This window comes from Falco cherrug, chromosome 4, assembly GCF_023634085.1.
Source record: "Falco cherrug isolate bFalChe1 chromosome 4, bFalChe1.pri, whole genome shotgun sequence".
In the NCBI taxonomy this organism is placed as follows: Eukaryota; Metazoa; Chordata; class Aves; order Falconiformes; family Falconidae; genus Falco; species Falco cherrug.
In genome coordinates, this window is record NC_073700.1 from 20,093,479 (window position 1) to 20,112,628 (window position 19,150).

General features: G+C 39.2%; 1 protein-coding gene across 2 annotated transcripts in view; it reads right to left on the minus strand.

Moving 5' to 3' along the window:
• PDZRN3 (PDZ domain containing ring finger 3) overlaps positions 1-19,150 on the minus strand; it is a 147,609-nt gene that overhangs the window by 17,738 nt on the left and 110,721 nt on the right. The window contains exon 1 of one of the 2 annotated variants that reach the window (XM_014280166.3): positions 15,402-15,696. The exons of the other annotated variant lie outside the window; for it this stretch is intronic. Coding sequence (XP_014135641.1) covers positions 15,402-15,470 — 69 coding nt within the window. The 5' untranslated portion in view covers positions 15,471-15,696. Of the gene's footprint in view, positions 1-15,401; positions 15,697-19,150 lie in introns of those variants that run through there. 2 annotated transcript variants of the gene reach the window in all.

Below are 19,150 nucleotides of genomic sequence, written 5' to 3' on the forward strand. Positions count from 1 at the left end.
AAGGGGGCAGGGGGTGGTGGTGTCTGAGAAGAGAATCTTAAAACAGATCCCTCCTGTCTCAAAGGAGTAGTGAAGATTCTGTTCACAACAGCAAAACTGAAATGAGGCAATCAATTCTATACACAGTTTCAAATCTTTGGCAAGCAGAGGTGTCCTTCCTGATCCAGAGAGGGGTCTTGAGAATTTCCAGCCCACTGTGGCTTTGCATATCACTCTTGCTTAGCTTCTTTCCTCACACAGTTTCTAATGAATTCTTCATAAGTATCTAAGTCTAACCAGAGGCTGTGAAAGAGATGAGGTCATATTCATCAGAATTTTTATAAAGCTGCAGAACAGTAACTCTCATTTCAAGTTTTCGTTCTTGAGAAATTGTAATGTTTCTGTCTGTCTCTGACTGTACGGATTGTAATTTTAAGGAAGCTAAACACAATGAACAGTTTGGAACAAACTGAAAAAAGGCAACTATGGTAAAAAGACTGCATCTGTGCCTACTTCTTGCTGTTTCCAGCCCAACACAGAGATTTCTTTTGAAATTTGGCCTGTTTGTCAATACGTTGGCAAATCTGAAAGCTCTGTGCGCTCATATGCAAGAAGTGATGTTACAGAAATAGTGGGAACCACTAGTAATTCCAGTAAGTTTTTATCCTCTTTTAACCTGCAAACTGTTTGCATTTTAGTATAGATGACAAGAAACAATTGATGAGAAGCTGCCCAGAGAAAGCTGTACAGTGAAATTATGATCTAAAGCCTCATGCTATCATATAATAGTTACCACGTTCTTTGGAGTGGGGCAAATGTTGGCTGACACAGAGATAAACTGAAATTGGAGATTTGAAGATGCTATATGACCACTGACAGTGAGGGCCCCTGTCATAGCAGTCCTTCTCATTAAGAATCATACTTTGTTTATATATTTTCTTTATGAATGATGTCTTACATCTTAACTCTTTCCAGTTAGACAGCTGTTCACTTGATAAACCACATTACTGTATTTGTAATCAGAGGTATGAGTTGCACAGCAGAAACTCTTGCCTTCTGCAGGGAAGAATAGCTTGTTTTTTCCAAGGCACAAAAATAATGAATTGCCTTGATTGGACACAGATGGAATCATGCCTAGCCTCAGGTATCAGTGGTGGCTACTGCTCTGTAATTTACTCATTTTTGTACATGCCTGAAATGTGCACTGAGGTGGTGACTCTGCCACATTAGCTTCTTAAATATGATTGAAAATGCTAAAATATATCTCGAGATTCTGCTATCTTGGCTTCTGTCAGATTGCACTTAGTTCACAAATCTAGTCCCATTAAACTAAGTGGGGCAACTGAACGAGTAACATTACTCAGTGCAGTAACTGAATGTAGCCCATACTTAATGGATTGCCCACAGCAAAGGACTGGGTAATAGTAAAGAGGGTTAACTCAAGTGCAGAGCAGATTGGAAAGGCTGACTTCCTGCTGAATTACCCTGTGCACGTAACGCTTCTACACTGTCATCTTTGGTTTATCTGAGAGAGGCGATGACACCAGGGTTCTTAAGCCAGCTGAGTATGGAAGGTGTTAGCATTACATTTATATTACACCAACACTTGTATTGAACTCAATTGCTCTCAGTAATGTATACCCTGTAAAGTTTGGCCTGGTCAAATTAAATATCATTAACTCGCTCAATTGAGCAGATTACTTTAAAACAATTTGCAGAGCTGTAAAATTAAGTTCAGTGTAATGTTTTCTCTGGAAAAAGGAAAGCTGATTATGGTTTGAGTTTTATTATTTGCTGCAAATTAAATGTTGCACATTTTACTGTGTGCATCCTAATATTTTTTTTTTTTTTGTATAACTAAATCCAACAAGCAATCAAAAAGGAAGAATCTAAATTGCAGCAAGGGTAGTGTTTTTCAGAAATATGCTCAGAACAACCCTTGAGCAGGAAGCTTTCAGTGTGAGATGTTTTCTACATCTTTATGCTAAAAACTGGTAAAATAATGTGTAGGATAGTCTTCCAGTTTATTCCTCAATATTGTAATGAATTTGGGTTACACACAGTTTAGTACAGGCCTGCATTTTAGTTTAGGTTCCTTAGGACACTTAATTTCCGCAGATCTGTGGACTGGCATACTTTGTGCTTTCATATGTAACTGTTATATTTAAATAATCATAACTTCAAAGTCAGGTTGATATCATGTAAGGAACAGGCGGTTGTTGCACTATATTGTAAACTGTTATTACAGGACTTATTTCCAAGTAGTATCCTGACTGTTTTCTACAAGCTGATAATGCAGTGAAAAAGAGAAGTGCTGCGCAGCCAGGCAGAAGGATGCGAGACCAGATTTTAGAATCAGGGAGAAGAGCCAGCTAAATTTTAATCTAAAACCTCTCCTACTGCCAAGGGGACCTCATGCAGAAAAGGTTTGTGACTTTCTGGCTTTTGGTTGAGATTCAGCATTTTGTAGGCCTGCCTGCTGCCGCATTCCCTCTCTGGCAGCAGTTGGCAGCAGGACTGCTACATGCAGGTTTTCACAAATGCCTACTCATCAGAGGCTTAACTGTAGATACTGGACAGTCAGTGAGATTGTTGAGGAGCATGTGCTCGTCTTGTTCTGCTTCACTGGCTGCAAGGATAGCCCCAGTGGAGGGGCTGGAGAAAACCTGGGGGCAGGGACATTAAGTGCTGTAAGTAATGGCAGCAGGGCTGCTCTGCTAGAACATTTCATCTTGTATTGCTGGCTTCAAGTTGGAACTGAGCATTTTGTTGGTTAATTTGTATTCAACAATGTCTACTTGGGCATTTTAGAATACTAGGACTCTGCAGAGCATGGTAAATAAATAAGTCTAAAAGGGGATTTATATTTGACGTATATACAATTTTGTGTTACGGGTTTGACAAGATGGCACTGACTATAGTGAAATGAAAGCATAACACACTGTACTGTTATTATGTGTTTCTTAACCTACTGCTAAAATATGCTTGGGGATTTTGTCTTTGGAAGTGAGTAATGCTATGAAATATGGCAGCACCCACATCGTATTAGGCAAGCAATTCTCTGGACGCTAGCCGTTCACAAAGTGAATGGTTTCAGGGTCAGTCTGTGGATCTCTTGCAAGGGACTGATTTGTAAATTCAAACTGAGTGGAACCCTTTTAGCTCGGCACATTTCTGTTTTGATCAGCAGTCTTCAGCAATGTGGTGGACTGCTGACTGATTAGATGTGTTCAGAACTGCACTAACAAAATAAGAGGTAATGGGCTGCACCAAGCTATCGCTATTAACCACTTAATTTCTGAATGTAGAATGATGGAAGAATATGCAATGATGCAAAAATATGCTTTAAAGTGATTTACAGCAGGGTAATTACACTGTCTGAAACTAGCCCCTTAAAATCCTGCGGTAACTGCCACATTACGTTTTAAATATCGAGCAGTGAATAGTTTGTATTTACTTCTTTTTTTCCCCATCCCAGCAAATCAATAATATAATCTTCTGCTGATGGGACATGAGGATGGCTATGCTAAAATATTTGGATAATGAAACCTAGTAATTCTCACGTCTGTTCATGTACATCAGAGCCAAACTGCTACTTTTTCTAGATGAAAAAGCAAGTATTGGTATTTTATTTTTCGTAGCACGCAAATGATGCAGAAGAAAAATGTACTGGGAATACTGGGATGATTTCAATGGCCTGATTTCTGGTGTCTGTGTAGAATCAGTGCTTGTGGCTAATTCTGAGCCCTTCCAAAACTTTAGCAAATAGATGATATTAAGATGTTTAGTTTCTGTCTGGAAATTTTTTCACAATTAACAAACAATTATTCCCAGTGCTTAAAAGCCGATAAATATATTAGTACAGTTGCACTTTGTAAAAAAAAAAAAAAAAAAAAAAGTGTCTCTATAATCATAGACACTTTATTCCTAATGCTGCTGAATTGTGCTCAGTAAAATTCTTCCTTTTAAATAGTTACATTTGAAATACCACAGAAGAAAAAAAATATCCATGCATATGAATGCTTGAGAAGACTGCCAAACCCTAAAAATATGCATAATTTCTTAAGAACATGCCATGTGACAGAGACAATGGGATCTTTCATGGCACAAAAGATAGATAAATTAACTTGTCTGAAATGTTGAAATGCTTAGCTTTTGGACCTTCTTTGCATTGGAAATATATTGAATATGGAGAAAGCTGTAGTTAAACTGAAGTGCATGTAGCTGAAATGAACTGAATGGACCTTGATGAAATTTGTGGTGGAGCCAGACAGTAGGGTTAGCAACTGTATGAGATGCAGAGATAAATACTTGGAATTAAGACCATACAGTAAATACGGAAGAGATGTTTGATTTTTTTTAAAAAAGAATTTATGTAATGATTATGAAATAGAATAGTATTTATAGTAATTTATAGTATATACTGTTTGTTATATTCTTTTGCACAGAAGTAGGCTGCAGAGTGCACACTACCTAAAATCTGTGTTGTAAGTCAGCAAGATATCTATAGATAAAGGCAGCATAATCCTGTCTGGGGAGTGTCTCCTAGAAGTTTTCTTTTAATACTTGGAACAAAAATAAAATAGTCACTTGAGCCTGATTTGATGCTCACTAAAGTCTGAGAGTTTTGCCTTTGCAATGCCTTGGTTTGGGCTTTGACTGAAACAGAGCTAAGTCTAATAGCAAAGCAAGATGTTATGAAGCTGAGTGTGCCATCAGCATTCAGTTGGCACGGCCAAACTGTGATAATGGAAAGGGAAATGCTGTCATGGCCAATGAAGGTAAAACATGATACGTATTTGTAACGGAGAAAAAGAGAGATGATGCAACAAGGTGTAATAGGGGAGGCCATGACACAAATCTAAGTGGAGAGTCCCAGCAAACAAATAAATGGAAATGATGTCTTAAACTCATTTCAGCCATGGGGCTTTCATTAATTCCCACTTCCAAGAAGTAAATGGTGAGAAAAATAAACAGGAATTAATAAAAAGGAAAAAAAAAAAGGAAAAGAAAAAAGACAAAATACTGTATCTGGCCAAAAATGGAAGCACCAGATGAATTTCACTGTTGAACCCTAAACATAAGGTGAAACTGCTGAAGAATAGCCTGTGACAGTTAGATGTGAAAGCAACAAATGCAATGTGATTGTAAGATCAAACTTCCTAGTGCTGTGAAAAAGGCTGGAAAAGTTAGTGCTACCTTGGAGATAAAAGAGTAAAAATGTGCAGTAGGATCTTGCTGGGTGTAGTGTTTGTAAGACCCAAGTGCATTTCTGAGTCTGTTTTCAAATCTCTCTTGCATTAGTAGCTACTCATTAAGTAGCTTGTCAGATGCAACATATTATAAACCTGCATCATCTAATGTTGGATGTAGATAATAAGAGTATAGGATGCTGCAGTACACGTGGCCACTGGAGAGGAAGAAAGAACAAATCTGTGATGGGCAAATCAACAAGGAGTAAAGCAAGGAAAACAGGAGAAAACCTTAGGTCTTTAGGCTTGTGAAGAATTTGCACTTCCTAGCTGGGACATGGTTTTCCATATAATTCTATGGTGCTGCAAGTGTGTGTGGTATTGGATATACAACAGCTTGTCTCTCTCTGTCAGAGCTGTGCGAGGTGTTTGGCATCCCTCCTGTTGAAATCTCTTCCCTCACAGTGAAATACCTTTTGTGAGGATAGATTTTTTTCATGTTTAACACCATATGTACGTGCTTTTACTTTAACAGTTATTCTGCTGAGAGGTTTGGTATCCTCCAGCAATTTCAGAGCCAACTGCCACTGTTTAGAAGCTAATTTCAGGCCAAATCTTCCTGAGGTCAAAACTGGCGTGTGGTCTGGAGGCTGGGAGCCCTCCAGCCTTCACGCTGCGAGGACAAGGCTGGACCTCCTGTGCAAGTCAGTGGAGTTTGTAGCCATGACTAAGATGACAGAATTGTACTCTGTTACTAGAAAACACATTCTTATTTTTGAGGTATGAGGAAGGTATTTTCATGAGATAGTACACAGTTGTGCTATTACATAAATATCATTTTATCAATAGATGCTGTTTAATTGTTTAGCAAGGTAAGGGATTTACATGTTTTATTTTTCTGGGTGGGAAGAGAAGACTGCCACTTTGCTGATGGCAAACGTAAATTGGGGGTGTTCAGGTATATAAAAATATGCCACTTGTTTACACAGACAGAATTTCCTCCTGGTTACCACCAATCTTGTGTTCTTTTCCTTCTGATAAAATGCTTATGGAATACCCAGTATTTTTTTTTTCTGTTTTCCTGTGATAGCAAATTTACGCAGCTGGGTTATTCACAAAAGAAAGATGTTCCTTGAACTGATTCTGTTTCCCACTTGCAGTCACAAGGGGGGCATGCAGCTGAGCCCCTGGGAGCCCTGCAGAGGCGATACAAGGGCAACGGGACAGGGCTGTGCTAGAAAGAGGTTTGCAGAAGAGAATAAGGCAGGACATTCGATGAATGTAGGTGTAGAGTTTTGCATTTAAGCGTGTGCAAGCATTGTTTGCAATAGTATAGATGAAGAAACTCTGGATATTGGCAGAAATATTTAACGGAAAGGTTGAGAAAGCCAGAAAATTCCTGTGGATAAGAGTTTACTGTGTGTAGTTACAATTACTTTGTACTTTATTTTTGCTTAAATAGTGTGTAAAAAAAATTGTTTGCTTCATGTTGGTAGTACGCAACAGAAACTAGAAACCAAGAAAGGTTTCAGTAAAAGAAAATTATTTTTCCATCCATCAAGTTAGACTGATTTATGTGGATTTAATGTCATGAATGGTAAACATTTGTATGCATTGTACAGCTTGTTGGTTCTTCTATGCTTCACAGATGTCACAGAGAAAAAAACTTTTTTGCTTAAGAATGAGTAAGCAGCTTTTCTTTGTAGAAATTCATGCAAATCCTTGGGAAATGCACTATCAAAATGCTAGTTCTGTTAGACTACAGACGTCTGTGCTCCATTTAAAACGCTCTTTATGGTCTGATTCACTTCTTTAGTGAGTTCTTAAGAAGTCTGCATATTAAGAAAAAGCAGCAGAACTTTAAAGATTTTTATAGAAACTAGAACAGCAAAAAGCCTATTTTCTAAACCCCCTTTTCCTCAGGAATTGGAGAAAGAAGGTTCAAAATATAGGTTAATTCTTCTTGCAGCTCCATCTAATCCTTCTTTTATTTCCCTCATATGGACAGTCTCTCTCTTTTTCAAAAAACCCAGAATTATATTGTTTAGTAATAGACTGTTTCCATGTGTGTGCATTTCCCTTCTGCCTTGTGAGCCACCCATGACAAAATAGTTAAGACCAAAGAAAAATTCTTTACTTAAGAGTAAAACATACATTTGTTCTCTAAACCATTAACTTCCAAAAGGAAAATCTTGGGAGAAAGACCCTTGAAATAAAGGAATTTTTATTCTGCTAGTAATTAGCACATTTACTTATTTAACAAGGCAATGCTAGTACTCTACATAGCATATGAAAATGTGCCTGCTTTTCACTGGCTCCTCAGTCTCTGCTCCTATGTATCATGACTCAAAACCATAGGGAATTTTATCATTTGCCTCAATGAAACCAGATTTAGACTAATGCTGGGGTTTCTGAGACTACTGTACTTAGTGAAGTTTATTTGGAGCCCTTCTTAAATATGCGTTCATCAGTTTAAATGATTTTGTATCAGGGCAGAAATACTTTTTCATATTTTGTCTGCATTTAAAAAGGTATTCTTTTATGTATCTGCTCATGGCTTAACTCTGGTCCATGTAAACCAGAACGAAGTTTACAGACCCTCCCTTTTTAATGACTCCGTCTGCCATTTCAGTAGCATGGCCCAGAGGGAGCCAATCAATTATATTTCTCAGCGAGGTACAAACGACAGCCATAAATAATCATGAATTACTAATGACCAGAATTCAGCAAGTCTAATCACCCACTTCCATTCTTTAGATTTGCCCATGTATAGTGCTGTGCCTCCGCTGTGGCACCTTGGGCTGCTTCTGCTGTCACATTACATCAAAATGCTCTTGCCCTTCTCAAATGTGCCCCTCTGAAGAGAAAAAACCTACCTCTATGTATTCATCTAGTACAGCAAGTTACAGCTTTTTTTATGAATGAGTGCTTTTTAAAAAGCTGTCTATCTCTATGTGTAAAATAATACACAATGATAGTAAATAGCATAAAAAGATTAATCTGTTTAGTTGAGGGTGTAATGTTACATGGATTTAATCTAAATTGGAGTAACGTAAGAAACACATTCTTGTACCGAATCAGGCCAAAAGTCCTTGTAGATGATTCGCCTTTCTCCAAGAGTGGCATGCTGAGGGTGCTCTGAGAATGCTGTAAGAGTAAGACTTACCTGAAGGGAACTTTCCCCTGCTAATGCCCTACCAGCACCTACAGCTCAAATAGTTGACAGTCTAGCAATATTTTAGACCATACCTCAATTAAAATCAGAGTAGTACAAGTTGGTGTATAGACCAGGCCTTCAAATACTACTATTATTATTTTAGCGGCACATCAAACTACACAAACACAGAGAGCGCGTTCTCTGGAGAGCCTGCTCCAAGCAAAAAGACGGGAGGAGTATTGTACAGATGAGATGATGAAACCTAAAACAAGTTAGTGATCTACCTGATGCCCCATGAGAGCACACCACAATGAGAGCTGAGCACTGATCTCCAAGACACCATGTGTAAGGCCATTCTAATTCATGACATTCCCATTTCTGCAGCTGGTCACTGTGGTTTTTGAGTCCATTCTCTTATTCCCTCCCTTCTTCCACAAATGTCTCAGTGATATAAGGCAGGGAAAGAACAATTGTGGATAGCTCTGAAGATTTTCTGTGTTGAAGAGGGTTATTGAAGTTGGTACCAAAAAAAGATGGAAAAAAACCATCCAGTGCTGCTATATGGGAACCTAGCACCAGTGACAGATCCAAGTGGGTTCGTTAACAAGAAAGCCTGCTGCTTTAGCAGCTACCTGGTATCTGCAGAGTAGGCTTTGTCATCTTGGGCCACCTCCTTCCAGAAATACAGCAGTGTTTTTGGCTGAAGAAAACTAACCTCAGAGGTGTTGTATAGGTAGGATCCCACCACCACTCCACTGTACTCTTCCAGTCCATGCTGCTTGACTATGGCCTAGAATTCTCATAGTGTGCTACTGATTAAAACCCTTTATTTTTCTTTTTTGGCTAAAATTGATGGCAGTTACACAGATTCTGTCAGGTCAGATACAAGAGCTTCTGTTGCACTCTGCAAGCAACTCTGCCTAATCTAAAAAGGCTTTCTTACCAGCTGTCATCTTTCAATGTACGGATGATCGCTTTCTCTAAAATGATGCTGTAGGAGCTACCTTAGTGTAAATGCACATGATCCATGAGAATACGTAAACCAAATATGGTTTTAGGCTGCTTGTACAATTACTCTTTCTATGAAGCTGAACACTTACTTCTCAACTCTTCCCAAGGAGTCTGATGGTGGTGTTCGAGAAATGGAGTGCTACTGAACACAGCTAATGTACTGTCTCAGTATAAAGCTGGAAGTTTCAACAATCAGAAATGAAATGAGGAAGCACCCAGTTTCTGTGCCAGTGGACAATGTGGCTGATCACCTACAACGTGTCCATGTCCAGAATTATCATTGCATTGACACAAGTATAAAAACACTGCTGTGATGCTTGTGCTTTTTTTCTTTTAGATGGTGGCCTCTGATTTTTGCCTTAAGATAAACTATGTTAGTAGGAAGGCTTCCTTCAATAGTAATTGTTTAAAGTAGTGAATATTACAGTCTTGTTTAAAGTTTATGTGTATTTTATATTATTTATTTTGCCACCCTTCCGTCAAATCCCTAACTCGCTGCAGAGTTTAGGAGGGCTAGCTGGATCTGCTTGCATGTGCCCATTGAGTCTCTGAAAGGAACGATCCCAATGCATGTATAAATGTAGAGTTGTCCTGTCCTAGTGAAAATGAAGCCTGACCTTTTGTTTCATTATTAATGAACACAACAAAACACATGTATTAGATCTGCACTTTTTCATTACTCCATATGTTTCCTTTTTTCCCAGCCCATGTCTGACATGTGACGGTAAAGCACAGAGTGATTGTCCCTAGTGCCTTCTCCCTCGTGACTTCTTGCCACCTGCTTCATAGCATTAAACAGATGTATAAGTGTAAAGCATTACAAAACTCATCTTTTCAATCATTTATCACTTTAAAAAAATTCCAAATAAATCTGTGCTGTGGTTAAGCATTTCATCTGCTCTATGTAAAGAAGAAAGGCACCGTGGATTTCAGGAAGATTATGAAGGAGTAAGATATTTTATGTCCACGGTAGGTCAAATCATCCATTTATATCACAGGTGAACATTAGGAATTTTATTTATTTTGTATCACGTCTTGTTTATGTTCCTTTAATGGCCAAAATTTTCCTCTAACCTGCAGTGAAGAGTATCTTCCAGAGAAATCCTAACAGAGGCATTGCATTATTCATCATCAAGTGAAGAGGAAAATTTCAATTGCCAGTTTCTGGTAAATGTCTAATTAAGAAAGGGGACTTCTGAGCCACAGACAGGCGCCACAATCATTAAAGGGCAGTTTTCTGAAGATTATGAGTCTCCAGTCTGTCAAGCAGAGTTTTTCTACAGCTGAACTAATTCAGCAGTAGAAAACCCTGTCTAGAACAAAGCCCTTGGAATTAACATCTTGTTTAAGCAAACACATGCCTACTTTGAAGTAAGTGTGATAGGTTCACAACTGTTATTGAGGTCAAGTTTAATGGTAGTGAAGTGACAGAATATAACTTCAATGCTGTTCTTAATTTCAGCTGCAGCACAGACTGTACATACGGAGTATTTGAAGCCATACAGTGTATTTCAAGTAGACCAGTTTTCTATAATTGGCACAACCAGTTTGGTCTTAACATGGAAAACTACTAAAATGTATATCTAATTCTTTGGCTGCCCAATTAAATTTGAGGGTGTGAAAAGCATATGTACAGAGGCAATTATTCTTGTTTCCCAAATCTTACAGTTTGGATTAGAAATTTTTTTGAGCTGAACATTTATTTTGGCAAGCTTCATTTTGGCCCTGATTTAGGATAACAACATTGCTTAGTAGGTTTAAGTCTAGTTAGACTGCTTCCTTGAATCAGGCTTTCTTAATGACTGATTATTTTAGTCTGATTTTTTCAAGTCTAAATATGTGAATGGAATTGTAACAGTAAAGGCAACTGTACTGGTGATCAGCTCAGTGCAACTGGTTTGTGTGTGAGTTCTGCTGAAGGAGTAGTCTCCTCACAAATGATGCTGCTGGACGTTGCCAACGAAATACAGTGTCAGTTAGTTCCTCGTCACTACCATCTTCTCATTAGCACAGCAATAATTTGTATGCTGACCTTGGTGCTTATATAACCTTGGTTGCATCACATCTTAGTCTAGTTCAAAAGACAAATCTAGTTTGCCCACTATTGTTTTTACCAGCGCTGTCGTTTTCACTTGTCTCATTGACGTGCCAGGCCAAGAGCATGTGAACGGGGCTTTCAAGTTACTAAAACACTAAAAGGTCATTACAACAACTGTTTATTTATATATGAACTTTAGTATTTGTGAAACATGCCAGCTCAACAATCATAGAGGCTGAAATCCTCTGACCTCGGATCATCTGAAGCAAGGGCAGTGGCAATGTGAGCTTGTTTCCTGCCAGCGTTTCTATCCTTAATCTGGAGGGACAGCCTGGAGGAAGGGGTTAGTCTCCATATTCATCACGTCGTTTCTCAGCTGGAAGTGCCAGTTTTGATGGGTTGTTTTTATGATATTTTCTCACCATGAGAACTGGATGAACTCCATCATCTTGAATCCCAGTGAGCAGTTCTGAGCACTGCCCATGCAGTTTATAGTCATCTGTGACTTAAAATTCTATGTTCTTATCCTAGGAAATACTATGTGTCCATTTAGGTAAGCACACACAGTGAAACCATTTCCTCCCAAACTGCGTGTAAACATGTGCTTAGTGTGAAATAGGTACTGAGAAAGTTACTAAAATTGAAGACTTCATGTTTTTTATTTCACAAACTCAGAAGTTCTGTCTCAGATGACTCATTCATCTCTGTGTTTCCTTCAATGGAGATTACTTTTTGGTGCCCCACGAATTTTTCTACAAAGGGAAAAGCCCTTGTTTCTGTTATTTTTTGTATATGAGCTGATGACATTGAGAAAAAGAAACTGCAAAACTAGTTTAAAACACCTTCCCAGTTTTCTTGTTTTCTTTCTTCCCCCTTCTCCCTCCATTTTCACAACCTTTAAAATCTTCTGAAGAAAATTTCCATTTAACCAGAAACCCAAAATCTAATCGCATTTAATTACTTCATTTCATATGCTGGATGTAACTGGGAAGTCGGCCTCAGGATACAGCTAAGGTATTATATGCCTCACGTTGCTGCCACAGGCACGCTTATTGTTGGTGACACTGTTCTGCATCAAGATTTCAAGCTGCCACAGCCCCCTTTGTATTTGTAATACAAAGCATTGATATGCACAGCTACAATAGACTTTAATGACGAGGTGTCTTAATTTGGTTTTTATTATGTGATTAAAGGTACAATAAGGTATGTGTGCAACAAGAGGGAAGACCATTGTTCTGCATCATTAAGCTCACAGCGGCCCAAAAAGAAATTGTAGGCAATGTGCCAAAGCCCTTAATGAAGAGGATCTCTTTGAATTATCTATGGATGAGGAAGGGATAAAGCCTGAGCCCTGGTATATTTGATCCTCTTTGTGCTCTCTGTTATGAGGACTTACAAAGCCAGACGTACTGGACCTTCTGGAATTGTAATTTATTGAAGCATTAATTTCCCAGCCACACTAAAGCTCTTGGCCTAATAGAGAAAGTGCAGTTATGTACTATTATTAATTCTTGCAAGTGTTTTCTGAATTCCTACATCTCAGTCATGAACTTTTAAAAAATAAGGCTAAGGGGATTTATTTGTAACAATGCTCAGTATTTCCTAAAGCCAAGTTACGCAAATTTTGTCTAATTCAGACTTTTAAAAAAGCTTCTTTTACTTTTCTCTGGAATGGCAATGTTATCTTACCACATACTAGGGTTACCTATGGATGATACAAAATAGAACCACTGTAAGAGGTATTTGTTACTGCTAACATATTTTGAAACTTGTCTTTTATATTCCGTTACTTTAAATTACAATGATTCTTCATCTCCCCCACCATTAAATTTTACGTGATTGCTCTTATGTGTAGGTTCCATGAGGATGCACTTTTATAGTTACTGTGACATTTAATTATCTGGATGTACTCCATAAGCTACAGAATTCCCTCCCTCCTATCTTGTGAAACAGAGAAATCATAGTAGTACCCTGTTAAAATAGTTTTGCACAAGAATTTATGTTCTGGAATAATCAGGGATTATAGTCTTAAATAATTCAGGCTTTACTATGTTAGAAATCCCAGTTTTATAGGCTTACATGCATCTCTCACTTTTGTGGAAGCTGAGGGTATTCCAGCAATGTTTCCCCAAGGACTTCCATGCTTAAAGTTAATCACGAGTGCTGTGCACTCTGTTCCACACATTGCTGAAACAAGGTTGCAGCACTGGCAGGTTGATTTCTAAATCCAAACTACCACCAGGGATCTGCACCTGCAGCCAGCACTGGATAGTTCACCCATCTCAGATATCAGTGGGACTGTTCCTGTGAGTGATTTTAAGGACATGTATTTAAAGAATGTTGTCCTGCATCTGTTGGGAGATGTCAGTAACTTGCAAAGGTTCTCTTGCACCTTCATTTCACAACAGAAATTGTGCCAAGCTTCCTAAGCAATCAAAATATTAATAATTTGTTGTTGCCTCAGTTTGTTCTGGTTGTTGCACTTCTGAATGTGATTCACTGACAGCCGTCAAACCCAGACTGCATGAGAACTTGGCAACCTTGGGGGATAAGTAACTGTTACCACAGCTGCTGCTTGACCTGAATGGAGGATTCACACAATACTGGCACCAGGTCTGCTGTCGCAGGCAGCACCTGAAACTACTTCTCTGTACAGAATAACGTCTGAGAAATCTGATTACCGTTCTCTAAAATTCTTCCCACCATCACGTGCATAGCAGCTTAGCAAGTGGAAGTGAGTTAGTATAAATAGAAATGACAGTAAACATGTCTTCCTGTTTGCTCTCCCAAGTTTTTTTAGTTCCACAAAGCGCCAGTGCCCTTTGGGCGAGTAAGCAAGAATTAGATCAAAACTGTGTTTAAAATTTAATCGCTTCCCTACCACTATAACATACAAACCACATATTTTATTCCCTTTGCTGTCGGTGACATCCATATCTCAGACCAGATGCAGGTGGTAACGCAGCGAGGAGATGGGATGTCTCTCTCCCCCCGCCCCGCTGAGCAATCCCCTCTGCCGGCGGGCGCAGGGCACGGCACCGCTGGGATGTCGGCAGCGCTGGGATGTCAGCTCGGCGCTCCTCTGCCCGCGGTAACTCACTTACTCTAAACTGCCTTACGAACCGCAAGGTGGTAGAGTACAGCTTGAAGGAGCCGCGTAGTTTCTGTTTATCCGGGCTGTTTCTACAGACAGCCCACTTCACGTTTTCAGAGGTTAACTGTAAGCTACCTGCCTATCATTATTTCAAAAGAGATCTGTAGGAGTGCGTCCCTAACACCTGGCCATCATGCTGCATGGTTCCATCGTGCTGGTTTGCTACAAGTCACACTTCAGATGTGACAGAGTAAGAAATTTCAGACAGACAGAAGGAAAAGCAGAAGCAGGCAATAACATTTTTGTAACAGAAGTTAACATATTACCAGAGTTTTAGAAAACTTTTCAGGTGCTTAATATCAGTAATTTGATGTAGAAAGATCTGTAGAGCAGTAATTTTAATCTGCTGTCAAATTAACTATTTGTTAGCTGGTATTTCTGCACACCGAGGTGCACAAACTACAACAACTAGACATAAACTTACTCTGGCAGGAACAGGCACTTAAAGACCAGACTGAGCACTGAATGCATTGCACAGAAAGAAGTGTCTGCATGTACTCATAAACAGATACAAAACCTTCCTGCACATCTTTCCTAACTTGATCAAGGAGTGTGTGGCCAAGCATGATCCTTGTCAAGAAATTTTACCTAATTCATACTGGAGAAATTACCAACAGAGTCCTATTTTGTGATGTAAAGTTTTGTAAGAAGTTTGATGTATAATGGCATACATTTAAATATCTGATGTTCTGCACGTGAGAATGGGAAGGTACATCATAAAACCATAATCATTAACACATCAAATAAGGCAAACCCCCTTTCATTTCCACTTGTATAAGCCATTTTTGGCTTATGTTCTTCCCATCATTAATAGTGGTCACAAGCCCAAAAGAGAATATTTGCTTTTAGAAATGAAATCTAATTCTTTACCTGACAAACTTCATACAGTAACTTGTACTGTTCTTCTTGCTTCTGTAGAGTGCACAAACTGCATCCCATGTTTAAATAAGTGGCAGAAATAATCTTCCTTATTCACCAGAGCAGCCCCAGTAATCTCTGTTACCGAGCATGCATGCATGCAGATATCCTTGAAACCCCTAGGTGAGCCGGCTGAACAGCTCGCGGTGGTATCGCACAGGGTGCTGCAGAGCAACTGTGCTTTTTTCTTTCGAGCTCTCCCTCCTTCCCTGGCAGTACACAGCACTCCCTCTGCCGCTCTGGCTGCGGCACTGTGCTCCAATGCACACGCTATATACTGCTACTCATGCATATTAATCAGCTCTCATTGACTATTCATACCAGACAGCGATACAGAAGCTATAATTGCCAGCTATGACAGCTGAAATTTCTCTAATTAACAGGCAAGTGCTTCAGTAGCAAGCATAATAAAAGACACTAACAATTTTGTAAACCGTTTTGTAGCAATTACAAATAAACATGACTACATTTTACTACGGTCCCTCAGGATAATTCTTAGCATATTTAAGCAGGCTACAAGTACAGTTTAAATGTAAGTCACAATGAAATGAATGGGATGGCACAGAACTCGGTGGTGGCTGTGGCGAAGTTGAATATGCTTAGCAGCATTTATTTTCCCCTCGTACTGAGGTGGCATCCGAGAGCCACCTTTTACAGCAGAAGATGACTGCACTGGGCATTTAACAAACACAACAGAGAAAGGCAATCTCTGTCCCTGAAAGCCTACGTGCAGCCTGAGGACCTGGCTACAAAGCAAAAGAGATATATATGAATGTATGTGGATTTAGGGAGCTACAAAAAAGAGTGCCTTGGATTAGTATTAATAGATTACCTTTAAACTAGTATTTACACCAAGTGAATAATGGGTCTCTATGTTACTGACTCTCATTGTATTTGAAGAGTGTAAACAACAGGTTCACATATTATTTGTTATATTAAAAATATAAACTTTACCAGATTATAAGAAGGTATACAATAAAATAAATATGGCATTTATGACTATTCAGTATTGGAGTGCCTAGATCCACATTGAACCTGTGCCACAGATGTAGAGATAAAACATCAGCGAACTGCCCAATGAAGTAGAAAAGTACTCATAAGTCATAAGCTTTATGGATATTTTCTAGTCTGTAGGAAACACTACCTTGTTATGAGTTTGAATTAACCATACCTTTTCCAATTGTTTAAGCATTCAGAAGGTGTGTATTTTTATAATCATTATTTCAATTCATCCTGCTTTAAAGAAGAGAACAGCTAGGAATGAGACCAAGGGTACAATTCCAATCCAGGCACTGCATGGCAGAGGGCCTGGATCTTGTGCTGTGGTTACCTAACTGGTTCCTGACTATTTGCTTAGTGAGTTTCTGTGGATGACAGTGGAAATGTTGTGCAAGGATCATCTACAGCTTTTATGTCCAAACACTGTACATAGGTATCTCGTACATACCCAGCTGCCGCTACAATTGTGCCAACTCACAATTTGCATTAAGATCATCAGCTACTGCTGTCCTTACGTTTTAGTACTAAACTTTAGTAAATAGAGACTATGACAAGAAGGGGTTCCTTAACTCTGAGACTGAGTTTTGCCAGCAAAACCAACCTACCTACCTACAGGAAAAGAAAGGAAGGAGACCTCTTCAAATTCTTGCCAAATATCTGAAAGCAGGTAGGGGCTCCATCCCTGCGCTGTGACTGTGATGTTTCCTCGATAAGATTACTGCTGCAATGGTGGTAAAACTTGGAAGGTTAGAGCAAGAGAGAGGTACCCCAGATCTTACTGGTGGCCCTCTAAGCTGAAGAACAATTCAGGCTATCCCTGGTTAGATATGCTAACCACATTATACGGGCTTTTCCAAAGCTGGTTGACAGCCAGGGGCTGTGGATATTGAACAACTGGAAAGTCCTTGCATGAGGGAACTAGTGTTCTCTAAAAGCAGAAAAGATGATGATGATACTGAATAAAGTAAAAAACCAAACCAAAACAACAACAACAAAACCCCATAGTGAAATTGTAAAAAAAATGATTACAGCTTAAGCGACTTAAGGTAAAACTTTTAGAAATGCTGCCTATGTTTTGCTTTTTTCATGCAATTAAGTTTCTTCTTAAATACTGGTTGCTATTTAAAGGTTATTGTTCAGTTCAGGTGGCTGAGTTCACTCAGGAATTGTTTTTCTAGAAATAGCACACAGCTGGATCTGATTAGAAATAAAACAGAAACATGTGGGATATATCATTTCCAGTTTCAACGGAAATGCACCTATTTGTTATTTGCCTACAGTAACATGATAGATTATGTGAGATAATGTTTCATCTGATTCAAAAAGATAATCTGTAAACTGGGCCAGGAGAGTAAGTCCTGCAGAAGACTGTTGTTTTGATCTGAGCATGGAGGGATCCCATAAATGTGATGCTTCAGATTCTTCAGCTAACAAAGCCGAAGCATGTTGCTCAGCAGCAAACAGTGTGGCTTAGTGGTGCAGTTGGCTTTGTTGCACTGTTGCTCTGGTAAATAAGCTAGCCTGATAGTCAGGCCAGCGCTTAATCTCAACGGAGATGTTTTCCATTATTGAGATCTAATTTATATTTTTCTATTCATCTCATAGGCAGAAATGGTAGCACTGCCTCATGTTCATATAAACTAGCTTTTACAGTACTTTGCCAAACTTTAAACTTCTGGGCTGTAAACTTGTGTTCTAGGCATTGTCCAATGCTGATTTTTGCTTTTAATGGTACACTTGAGCCGAAGTGTTTCAGTAACTTCTAAAGTAAGATTACAGAAAAAAAAAACACATTGCTTGCCCATGTTAAGAAATTCTGGATATGTTTTCTTTGAGGAGATTTTAGTATCAACATAATTTGAAACAAGAATTTGAAGTTTGGCACAGGGACAGTTTGCGTTGTTCTTGTGAAATCTGCTAAATTTGGTCAGCTTTTAGAGCTGTTGCAGTTTGCATGTTCTCAGCAAGTTTTCAGTTTAATTCTTATGAGACTGCTTCCATAATTAACGAGTTTGGTGGGTGACACCAGAAGGTCTGGTGAGGCCAGTTCCGTTTCCTAATTGTTCTTTGTGAGGTTCAAGAACAAAGAGATCTTCTCAGTGCTCCTCACTGCTGGACTCAGGCAGCCAGAAAAAGCCACCTGAGCTGTCTGGGATGGGATGGATGCTAATTGCCTGATTATGCTTGCTTTATAACATACGTACCAAGGCAAGCCCGGGGTGTTACAGGAATACTTGTCGTGGTGGAGGTAAACTGGCTTCCTTTGGTTTGTCCAGGTCAGGCAGCTTGTTATGGGATCTGTCATCTGCATTAACAGTGTGTCATGTGTGGTCTCACCAGTGCGCCACAGATAATGAGCTTAACAAAACGTATGCGTAGTCGATGGCTTATATCACGTGTAATGTGAATATTATAGTGGTCCCAGCTGAATCTGAGCAATCCAGACTGAATGGGAAGCTAGTGAGCCAACTGACTAGGAACAATAGTAAATAGCCTTTGAATACACAAGGTGCCAGCAAGAGCTTTCATTAGCATTTATCTAGATTACTTGCTCCCTAACTGATTATATGTGACCAAGTCTGCAAAATCCCTTTTACCAAGATACCTGGCTCGACTATCAGGCATTCGCTTTTGTGTCCAAAAGCTAGTTCCCGAGGAACAGAAGGTGGAAAGCAGCCAGACTGCATGGGCCACCATGAAGG